Source organism: Musca domestica, unplaced genomic scaffold (genome assembly GCF_030504385.1).
Source record: "Musca domestica strain aabys unplaced genomic scaffold, Musca_domestica.polishedcontigs.V.1.1 60, whole genome shotgun sequence".
Taxonomy (NCBI): Eukaryota; Metazoa; Arthropoda; class Insecta; order Diptera; family Muscidae; genus Musca; species Musca domestica.
In genome coordinates this window covers 1142434-1154719 of record NW_026712364.1, presented here as the reverse complement: position 1 = coordinate 1154719, position 12286 = coordinate 1142434, and the positions used below count along the sequence as shown (strand labels likewise).

Below are 12286 nucleotides of genomic sequence, written 5' to 3'. Positions count from 1 at the left end.
CCATCAAAGTCGTATAGTCCATCCTGTCTCAGACACCACATATTTGAATTGACTTGTAAGCCTTTTTCTCTTGGGGAAAATTTGCCAAGAGAAAGCAAATCATTTAAAACACACGAGATACCTCCAAATTTCTTGACGCATACACCATGCAAATCCATGAAAAATTGCTAGTCCATGAAAAAATAACATATAAACCTAAGTACCTAGAACTTTTCTTCATTATCAAATAAAAATAGTTTATTACAATAGTATAAAGAAACTTGTTGACTCATACATTTTGCAAACCATAGGAAAAATACCGTCCACCCTTATGCATAGAACTAGAACGTCTTTCTTTATTATCAAATACAAATTGTTTACATTGCAACTTAATGTTGTTCACACATTTGTTGTTTATGCCTCATCGCCTTATAATGAAATGTTCTCATTCTCAAAGAATTGATGTGAACAACTTACAGCTGGTCATATTTCCAAGCCCCAACCCTGCCACTAGAATGGATGGTGAGGGCATTTTACAAATATACTGTTTCCATTTCTTTCCAACTATGACTTCATACTCTTGGACTTCCATGATTTTCTTACATGAAAAAGTTGTGGTTGCTTGTTGCTGCCAGTTTTAGAGTCGATAGGCAATTAACTTTCATGACATCCGATTCAGAGAGGCTAAAGCTTACGTCATCTTCACACAAAAATACAAACCTCCGCACAAAAGCATACTTATTTAGACTAGGCTGGCATTCATTAATCAAAAATAAAAAAAAAAAATTCTAATGCCATGGTTCGTTCTATTATTAAATAATTTAAACATTGTGGCTCAAAATTTGCCATGACTCGAAAATAGACAATAGAATTGAAATATAATAGAATATGATGGTGAATCTATTTATGGTACGCACAATGGAGAAAACCCCAAAGCCCATATGTTTTAAATAGACCTGGGATCAGTAAATACCTAGAAATTAGTTTCTCATTGTTATTTTTGTTTATATTTCGCATTCTAATTGGTTTGTTTAAAAATATTCGAATTTATTCACTTGAAATCAGTTGGCTGGCCGGTGGGTGGATGGAGGGGCCTGACTGCTTGCTTGATTGTAGGTGATTTAATTCGAAGCATTAAATTTTATTTACGAGGCTGCTTTTTTATATGGGCCATTGAATATATGATTTATAAACAAATTTATAAAAAAACTTGTGCGTTGGATTGTCATGATATCAGGAGATAAACATGTGTATATTAGGATGCCATAGTAAGAAAAATCCCCAGCTTATTAGAGTGGTTATACCATGGGAATTCCAATTGGGATTGAAACCCTCCACGGCCCATATTGTCAATATAAGTCGAATTTTTGGTTCCATCCAATATTTGTTATTTATTAATTTATTTTTGTGGAGATTAGAAACATTTGTTGTCTAATGTTGCTTTAACTTGTTTGTGGCTTTTTAGTAATTACTCACGTTTACATATTTAAAATTATACCAAATTATCTCAATGCCAATTTGTATTTAATAATTTGTTATCTCTGTAGAGAGACACACAGGTTTCTTATAAATAGTTTTATTAATATAAATCAGAAACTCTCATATACTCACTCTCAGACACTACAAAATTTGAATTACTTTCATTATCTTCAAACTTGTTGATTCATACATTTTGCAAAACCCCATGAATAAGTGCCGTCTATACCTGAATAAGCCGGAATAGAACAAAACCTTAGTTAAATTTGTCAAAAATTTCTTCCTGACCTGATTTGCGATATAAAAAAATCAATCTCAGACACAACAAATTTAAATTAACTTTCGTTCGGAAGCTAGAGTGATTTCCACAGAGGGACAGACGCACGGACATCGTTAAATCGTTATAGAGAGACACACAGTTTATTTATAAATAGTTTTATTAATATAAATCAGAAAATCTCATATATCCACTTTCAGACACCACAAAATTTGAATTAAATCTCTATTCTCTCGAGAAGTGATTGCCAAGAGTGGGAACAATATACAAAACACAAAAACCCAATTACACTATTTTTATTACCTTCAAACTTGTTGATTCATACATTTTGCAAAACCCCATAAATAAGTGCCGTCTACCCCTGAATACACCAGAATAGAACACAAATTTTGACAAACTAAATTTGTCAAAAAATTCTTCCTGACCAACCAAAATAATAGCAGTACATCAAGGACGTCCAGCCCATCGGAATAGAAAAAGGTATAAGTTAAAGTTGATACAATAAATACGATTCTCTGATTTGCGATATAAAAAATCCAATCAGATTTTTTAGAGAAAATCAAATCTTTTCAATCTCAAGGACAAATTTAAATAAGCTCGACTTTCGAATTAATAAACAAGTAAGCAAAGGCTACAGTCGAGCGGGGCCGACCGTTGAATACCCTACAACACTATAATAAACGATACAGTTAATATAGGCGAGATACTCGAACGAATTCCACAAGATATTGTGACAAATAATAAAAGAAAACCATCACGTTTCGTTCTCTAATTTTCGAATAATAATAGCAACTTAAACTAATTTGCTCATTTCCAATTTATTGGTAGATGTTGCACTTAAATGGTCTTCCTAGATCTGGAACCAATATTTCCCAAAGACCTATAATCTCTCAGAAGTGGTAAAAGATTAACATTTATTATTGGTTTTTGACTGAAACGCATCTATATGAGATACAGACATTTGACTATATTCTTCAACGGAATCAGCGTTAACGAAATAGTCAGAAGTGCTTCTTTCCTGAATTTGTGAATTCTCCAAAAAGTCACTGGAATGGACATTTTCGTATTTTGTCTACAAAAGCTGGCAAACTCTTTCACACATTGAATATTTTTGGATGGCCATCCAAAACTGCTTGGCTTTTGCAATGTCCGATAACCCCCATAATTACGACCTGCTGACAATTTTGCAGTTTTTTGGTCCATTTCAACCCCTAAATAAATGGCGATCATCTCCAAAAAGAATATGCTTTTATTCTGACCCTCATCTTATCTCCATGCAAAATTTCGTAAGGATCGGGCCATAAATGCGATCTGTATATGATGTCCTGATATCCTAACTACTTAGTTTTGTTAGCTGTAGAAATATTACCAAATGTTTAATTCAAAATGAACATATGCCAAAAATATGACAAAATTGAAAAAATATGAGAAAATTTTACAAAATCAATATTTTCATCTTTAGAGAGATATTTTTATGCGATTTTTTTAGACGTTTCTTCTTTCCTGCCAAGAGGCCATTCTGAATTAATGAGAACTGTCGAAATCAGTTCAGCCGTTCTCGACATATAAGAGATTTTTCAAGCATATCTTCTTTGATAAACATATATATCGCACATATTTTGATATATATCCGTTTTGTTGGATGTTAACATCAATGTAAAGATCAGAAGTGACCTTGTCACAGCCTTGTCATGGCTTTGTGATTTCGCCGGGATTTAAAATGTTCGCGGTTTAATGAAAATTTTTGAATTTTTTCAACACAAAAGATATGGTCTATTTTACCCGCTAAATATTATCCGATGACCACCCAAATTGGTAGGCTTCTTCCCCGCCCTAAAGTCTAGCTACATGCGAAATTCCGCGTCGATTGGTCTATAATTGCGACCTGTAGAGCAAGTGCAAAATCAGGAATTTTTTCAGTTTTTGGTCCATTTCAACCCCTAAATATTATGCGATCATCACCAAAAGAAATAGGGTTCTATTCTGACCCTAGCCCCACCTCCATTTTAAATTTCGTGAAGATCGGACCATAATTGCGACCTGTAGAATGATTACAAATTAACATGGACAGACGGACAGACGGACGGACGGACATACATAGCTAGATCGACTCAGCTTGGCGAGATAGGAAGATCCATATATACTTTCCTATGTGGGAAATCAATATTTCGTGGTGTTACATAATTTTTGGCCCAATCAAACTTATAATACCCCCAACACATAGTGTTGTAGGGTATAAAAAAACCGATTACCTTCAAACTTGTTGATTCATACATTTTGCAAAACCCCATAAATAAATGCCGTCTACCCCTTAATATGCCTTAATAGAACAAAACCTTAGTTAAATTCGTAAAAAAATTTCTTCCTGACCAAAAAAAAATAATAGCAGTACATCAATGTACATCATCAGTCCATCGGAATAGAAAAAGATTTAAGTTAAGTTGATAATATTTATACGATTCTCTGATTTGCGATATAAAAAAAAATCCAATCAGATTTTTTAGAGAAAATCTAATCCTTTTCCATCTCAGATACTACAAATTCAAATTAACTGGACTAACGAATTAATAAAAACACAAAAACCCGATAACCTTGATTATCTTCAAACTTGTTGATTCATACATTATGCAAAACCCCATGAACGAACCCTGAGTTCAATTTGAAAACAAAAATATCTTCCTGATCAATCCAAATAGTAGCAGTCCATCAGAGTTCAGATCTAGAGTTAAATTTGACAATATAATTGTACGATTTTTTGATTTGCGAAATAGAAGAATGCATAAGTAAAATATGAGAAAAGTATCTACCTGATCTGCAAAAAATTGCAGTACATCAAAGTCGTCCATCCTAACTTTTCACTCCCAGGCACTGAATTGACTCGTAGGACATTTTTCTCTCGGGGAAAATTAGCCAAGAAAGAGAGAGAGAGAGATTGCAAATCATCAAAAACACAAAAATCCAATTATGTTACACTAGATACCTTCAAAAACTGAAAATCTGCAACCACATTCAGGCTGCCTTCATTTCTTAACCAATCGTCCGACAGCTGTTAAAATTATTAAACTGACAGCTCATTATATTGTTCACAAGCGTACAAAAGCATTTTGGTGAGAATTTTCCAGAAAAAAAAATTATTCGTGATAGAATTCAAGCGTGATAGAGGGATTTCTTTATATTTGGCTGGAAAACCACAAGAGGCTATCGTTAGAGCGCTCCAGCATTTAAATTTGAATAAATGTTTTGTGTCTCGTACCATCGCTCGTTACCGATGGTACAAGATACTGGCGTAGCCCGACGTCAAAGGTAGTGGACGAAAGAAAACAGCAACATCAGCAGAAATGGTTCGAAAAGTAAAGAAGCAACTTGATCGAAAACCGCGTCGCAGTGGCCGAAAAATGGCTCGTGAGCTGAACATATCGCCATATTCCATTCGACAAATATTGAAAAATGAGCTCGGGGTAAAGCCATTGAATACATTGAACTTACACCGCAACAGAACGCAAATAGACTAAATAGAGCTAAAGAGTTGCTTCGCTTGGCCGAAAGTGTTGAACTGCCGAATTTGGTTTTCTCCGATGAAAAAACATTCGTTGCCCAGGATTTTGTAAACAAACAAAATGATCGTGTTTACTTGCCAAGGAGGTCAGCTGAAAATGTGCACCTTCGATGTGCCGTCAGAACTCAAGCGCCCGCCATGGTGATGGTGTGGGCCGCCATAACAGCTCTCCGCTCATATTAATCGACCATGGCATCAGAATAAATGCCGAATTTTGTCGCGAAAATATTGTGGAGGGTGTATTAGAGCCCTGGGCATGCAAACATTGTGGGCCGCAGACCTTGGACATTCCAACAGGACTCAGTTCTCAGCACGATCGCACTCAACACGCGGCACCCATGAATGGTTACAAAATGAGGTTCCTCTCTTTATTTCCAGCGCACAATGGCCACCAAAATATCAGGATACCAATCCGTTGGACTATTGTGTCTGGAGTATTTTGGAAAGCAAGGTTGGCACTAAAAAATGCCAAAGTGTCGATCACCTCAAGCAAGCGCTTCGCCGGGAATGGACACAAAACCGCAGAACAACATTCGGGCAGCGTTAGACGGTTTCATTTGCCGTTTGAAGGCCATAATTATTAACTTAACTTATTCTAAAATTTGAGGCTATTTCCGACATTTTTTGTTTTCATTAAAAAAAATTAAAATTATGGCGTTTGACTTTGTTGCAGTTTTTTTTTTATCCCACCCCGTGCCTCAAACTTGTTGACTCATACATTTTGCAAAACCCATAAACAAACGTATAAGCCTGTCCTTAGGGCTAAAACCAGAACTTTCCCATACAGCTGTTTATTGAAAATTATACAAAGTTATCTCAATGCCGATTTGTATTTAATAACTTGTTATTTTTTATCTCACCCTGTACCTGAAACTTGTTGATTCATACATTTTGCAAACCCATGAACAAACAAACGTCTAAGCCTGTCCTTAGGGCTAAAACCAGAACTTTCCTTCAGAGCTGCTTATTGAAAATTATACAAAATTATCTCAATGCCGATTTGTTTTTAATAAATTGTTATAAAGAGACACATACATACAGACATACTTATATTAATAGAGATGTATACATTGAAATGGCATTGCGTGATTATGGCTTTTGTTAATTTGCCGAAAATTGCTCCATTCAAAGAGCTTAAACGAATTTATCAATTAAATTAAATAGATGGCAGGTCAGGCATGAATGGCATTTTGGTATTGAAAATTTTCGTTTAATTTTCATTTATTCTCACATAGAGAGTTAGGAGAAGGAGAACCCCTCTAACCTAAAGTGAGAATTAAATATGAAAATTCTAAGAAATATTTGTTATTTTTTTTTAACAAAAAAAAAGACGGAAGAAGCCGGAACGCAAAATAAAAACAACAACAATTGCCCCGAAGCGTAAAAAAATCCACAATGACCAAATTTTCAATTAAAGCCCATAACAAATGTGGCCATTTGGGGAGGTTATACCAAAACAAGTTTTTTTTTTCTTTTTTATCTGTGAGTCTTGATTCCTTTTTTGGGTATTGAAACGGAAAAAAATGCCGAATGAAAGTTAAGAAATATAACAAGAAAACATACGCTAAGCTTTCGGAAGTCGCATAAGTCTTGTTCGCATAGGTGTGAATGATAGAAGACCGAAACCACAGCCCCGAAAAAAAATACAAAACAAAAAACCGGCAAATATGACATCATAGCCGCTGTCGTACTGCGTTTGAAAATTAAAAATCACACGCTCAAATTTTTTTTTTTTTTTTTTTTTTTTTTTGAATACAAAATTACGAACAATTGTATCAAGCTTAAATATTCAGGTAAGAAATGCGAAATAGGAAAAGCATGACCAAAAGCGAAGACCTTTTCGGCTGCCTTTACATTATTATTTTTTATATTTCTCCATAACGTTGATGTATGGGATTCCACATAATTATGGTATACGTAGCTACCCCTCCTCTGCCATCCAAAATGACAACAACATCGACAACTTCTTCAATTATTTTTTTGAACTTCTTTTGCGTGTTCGGCATTTATAAACAGTTGAACACCAGAAAAGAGACGACAGCGGAATGATAGCCCCGCCATTTATTCAATGGCACGATATATGTGTACAATTTACGCCATTTACGTACAAATTGAAATATTATTATTATTATTATTTTTTTTTTTTTTTGAATTTAAAACAAAATAACTTTCAGGCATGTCTGGCATAAAAAAAAAACAATTACTTCACACACACGCGCTCCGCGCATAGCATTAATCAATTAAATACAATTTACCTACGGCGCAGAGTTAATGAGAATTATTTGCTTGGGAATTATAACAAGCGGTGAATGAATTACAATTATTGCCATGATAACTAAGGCAAAAGAGTTAGGCTTTAAAAAAATTGCCATTAAATTGTTATTTCAAAGAAGATCTGCTGTTAAAAATAATTAAATTAATACCATTAACGATCTACCAGGAATCCTAACTCACTGTCAAATTTTAAGAGCGTCGCAATAGTTAACCGCATAAAAACCACCAAAGAATGAGCTCATCGTTCTCATCAATGTATGAGTAAATCTTTACTCTGAGCTAATTCTTTATATGACCTTTTAAGCCTACGGAACTTTGTTAATTAGATTATAAAACTTTATGATATTTGTGATATAAAAATAGATCATTTTACTAAAAAAAAATATTCTGCTTCGCTGGAATGAAATCATGCTTTCGGAAGCCATCAGCAAATATTGCAAAGAGTGCGATATGAAGTTAAGTCAATGAATGGAATTCTTCGGAGGGACTTTAGGAACCATCTGATTAATTTATGTCTAAAAATTACAATCATTTAAAAGTGAGAGAGTTTAGAGAGAGAGAGAGAAAAATAATAGCTTCACTTGATACAAGATCAGCAAATAGAACAGACGTTTATATAAATAAGTTTTGCTTTATTGAAAAATCTCTCACCGAATTAACCCCTTAAAATCTGAAAGCATGGTCATAACAAATGTAGTTTTTTTGTGGAAAACCTGAAAGTGCGTTTAATTTCCATTTACTTAAAATATTCGATACTTAAAGAAAATTCTCTCCCCAAAGTCGTAATTCCCTTCACCGTCACAAAAAACATGATTTTAAGCAGCGATCATCCATGAAAATAAAATTTTATATATAAAATATATAAAAGAAATTATATTTTTTCAAATACCAAAAATTCGGACTTAGTGTACAAAATACATCGTTTTATCTTGTCAGTGAGATGAAAAAAAACTGCAGCCAAACTGCTGTCATTTCTAAGCCACTCGTCCGACAGCTGTTAAAATTATTCCAGTGACAGATCATTATATTGTTTACAAGCATACACAAGCATTTTGGTGAGAATATTCCAGAAAAAAAAGTTTTTCGTGATGGAATTCAAGCGGGATAGTGTGATTTCTTTATATTTGGCTGGAAAATCGCAAGTGGCTATCGTTAGAGCACTTCAGCATTTAAATGTGAATAAATCTTTTGTGTATCGTACCATCCTCGTTACCGTGATACTGGTAGCGAAGCCTCGTGAGCTGAACATATCGCAATATTCCATTCGGCAAATATTAAAAAATGAGCTCGGGGTAAAGCCCTTGCCATTAAAATTCCAAAAAGTGCAAGAACTTACACCGCAACAGAATGAAAATTGACTCAAAAGAGCTAAAGAGTTGCTTCGCTTTGCCGAAAGTGGTGAACTGCCGAAATTGATTTTCTCCGCTCCGATGAGAAAACATTCGTTGTCCAGCAGTTTGTAAACAAACAAAATGATCGTGTTTACATGCCAAAGAGGTCAGCTGAAAATGTGCACCTTCGGTTAGCCACCAGAACTCAAGCGCCGCCCATGGTGATCGTGTGGGCCGCCAAAGAGTTCAGCCGAAAATGTGCACCTTCGGTTGGCCACCATAACTCAAGCGTCGGCCATGATGATAGCGTGGGCCACCATAACAGCACATGGTTGCTCTGCGCTCGTATTAATCGACCGTGGCATCAGAATAAATGCCGAATATTATCCCGAAAATATTCTGCAGGGTGTATTAAAGCCTTGGCCGCAGACCTTGGACATTCCAACCGGACTCAGCACAATCGCACTCAGCACGCGCCACCCAAGAATGGTTACAAAATGAGGTTCCTCGCTTCATTTCCAGCGTACAATGGCTACCAAAATCTCCGGATACCAAACCGTTGGACTATTGGGGCTGAAGTATTTTGGAAAGCAAGGTTAGCACTAAAAAATACCAAGGGCCAAAATACCGCAGAGCAACATTCGGACAGCCTGTGGCCGTTTGAAGACCATAATTTGTGCCAAAGGTGACCAATTCGAACAAATCTAAACTTATTCTAAAATTTAATGCTATTTCCGACATTTTTTGTTTTTATTCAATAAAATTAAAAAAAAAATGAAAAAGTTATGGCTTTTGACTTTGTTGCAGTTTTTTTTTATCTCATCCTGTATGTATGTTTCAACTCAATGCTATTTTATGTCTACTTTTACCTCTAAGGCCTTCAAGAGGTATTTATTTTGAATTAAAAACAAAATTAGATATTTCTTCAATTTCTTTGCACATCTTTCCAGATATCCTGGGGCTTTCCAGATATCCCAAAGGACCTGTCAAATGTCTACCAACCATAGAGGATCAGTAAAACGTACATAGAACTATGAAAATTCTATATCTTCCTCAACTAGGTTTCTATCTTTCGAAAATCTGTAAAAGCCATCATATATGGTCTCTGTAAAGGGGTCATCGAATATCTTCAAAAAAAACATTAGGAAAAAAACTTTTTCCAAGCATCCTCCTTTTTTGAATTCGTATTTGTACAAGTAAAAAAAGTATCGGTCGGTTTTGCCGACAGATGTATACCGTCAGCCAATGTTCGATTATTTTAAAATATCTTGACTTCTGTTGTGAAGACAATTGGATTCTTACATCACATTTTATGAGAGTTGTTATTATTCGAAATTTTGACCATTTGTGGGGGAGGTACCAGAAGGAATGGACCGATATTGTTCATTTTCGCACCAGACCTAGCATTGATGCAAATATTAGGATTTGCAAAGTTGGAGCAAAATCGAATTGTCCTTTCTCTTTCTGTGCAAAAAAAATATATATTTTGAACATTTCAACCTTTTGTGGGGGAGGTACCAGAAGGAGTGGGCCGATATATTCCATCTTATCACCAGACCTTGGGTTAATATAAATATTGGGATGTGTGAAATTTGAAGATAATCGGACTCTTACATCACATTTTATGAGAGTTGTTATTATTCAAAATGTTGACCATTTGTGGGGGAGCTACTTGATGGAGTGAACCGAATGTATCCATTTTTGCACCTGACCAAGAACCTTAGGCAAATATTAGGATTTGCAAAGTTGGAGCAAAATCGGATTGTCCTTTTTCTTTCTGTGCAAAAAATATATATTTTGAAAAATTCGACCTTTGTGGGGGAGGTACCAGAAGGAGTGGACCGATATTGCCCATCTCCGAAGTCGATCTAAGTTTGACAAAAATATTACGATGTACCAAGTTTGGGCCAAATCGGATACTACCTTCGAGAGTTATCGTGCGCACCAGCCAGCCAGAAAGTCGAACGGACGGACATCGCTAGATCGACTCCAAATGTTCTGAAACGGATTTGGTCCAAAGAGACCTAGGGTCTAAAACGGTTATTTCGACTAGGCACGTTTTGACCGTATCAAATGATATATACCCTCTGTAGCCACATGGCTGAGGGTATAAAAATCGGATATGAATATTTCTCTGGCCTGTTGCTTATATTCAAAATAACGCATTTGTTTACTTGCAACAAAATCGATTAATAAACAATGCCCCTTGATTCAAATACAAAACAACTCAAACCGGTTTGCGGTTGCAACAACACAACAAAACAACATATTTCAATAACATAATCCAATTCAATGTCAATACAAGACTCTCGAATCTCGTTTGGATGTATTCAAAATACACAACCAACCAACCAATCAAAGCAGTTAAGGGTTGTTATTTTCTTGGGGAAGAAATTTGGCCAGAACACACATTCACACACACACACACATCGGACAGATTTCTTAGAAAAAAAGGAGAAGATGAGGAATAAAAAGAAGTAGAAAAAAAATAAACATTACATCTGCTTTATGTTAAGAGAATAAGAAAAGGAGGAACACGTTCGAACAAACACACACACATAAATAAATAAATACTCCATCAGAGGTATGTACATTAACATTCTTCAAATACATAAATTGTAGACACACAAAAAAAATACAACAGAGAAAAAATATTGAAAATATGTATTGTTTATATTTTTTATTGTTGTTTTTTATATTTTTTTTTCATATTTTCTTCAATAATTCAATTTGCATTTCGTTACTTTTTTGCAAATTTGTTTTTTTTTTTTTTTTTTTTAAAAAAGTTTCCAGTTTGCTCACAAACGAAATTTGAACTCACCAATTCGATAATTTTCAAAATAGCACGATTGTTGAACTGCATTTTGTTTTATTTATTATTTTGTTTTCGTTTTTTAATTTTTTTCTCAAACTTTTGGAATAATCCGCAAGTATTTGTTGTTTATTTGATTGAAAATTGTTTTTTTCTTCGTTATTTATTTTTTCAAAATCACTTTTATCAACGCAGCGCTTTGCCTTGCTTTCTCGTCAGCGTTCAACAACTATCTGATTTGTGTGTCGGCCTTTTGGCAATTATGAAGTTTTTCAAGTTGGCTTGTTATGTTGTCAGACGTTCGTTATCAACATGTTGCCAGCCACAGCCACACTGAGACAACATGTTGTACACTGAGAAAATTATGAGAGTAGTATTAAGAGAGTAGTGAAATAACTGAGTGACTTACTGAGACTCAACGACCAAACGAAGCGCTGGCTGAAGCTAGAATCTTGAAATTTTGCACGAGGATCAGTAATTATGTGTGGGCGATAGTTTTTGGAAATTCGTACTAAAAGAGTACGAAAACTACTAGAATGTACTAAAAATTGCATACTTTGTATTGGGCAAAGGAAATTAGC

General features: G+C 34.9%; 1 protein-coding gene across 1 annotated transcript in view; it reads right to left on the bottom strand.

Annotated features, from left to right (window-relative positions):
* Positions 1 to 11945, bottom strand: part of LOC101891671 (protein snakeskin) — a 39782-nt gene extending 27837 nt beyond the window's left edge. The window contains exon 1 of the mRNA XM_059129391.1: positions 11715 to 11945. Coding sequence (XP_058985374.1) covers positions 11715 to 11756 — 42 coding nt within the window. The 5' untranslated portion in view covers positions 11757 to 11945. The remainder of the gene's footprint in view (positions 1 to 11714) is intronic.
* Positions 11946 to 12286: the final 341 nt, after the last annotated feature.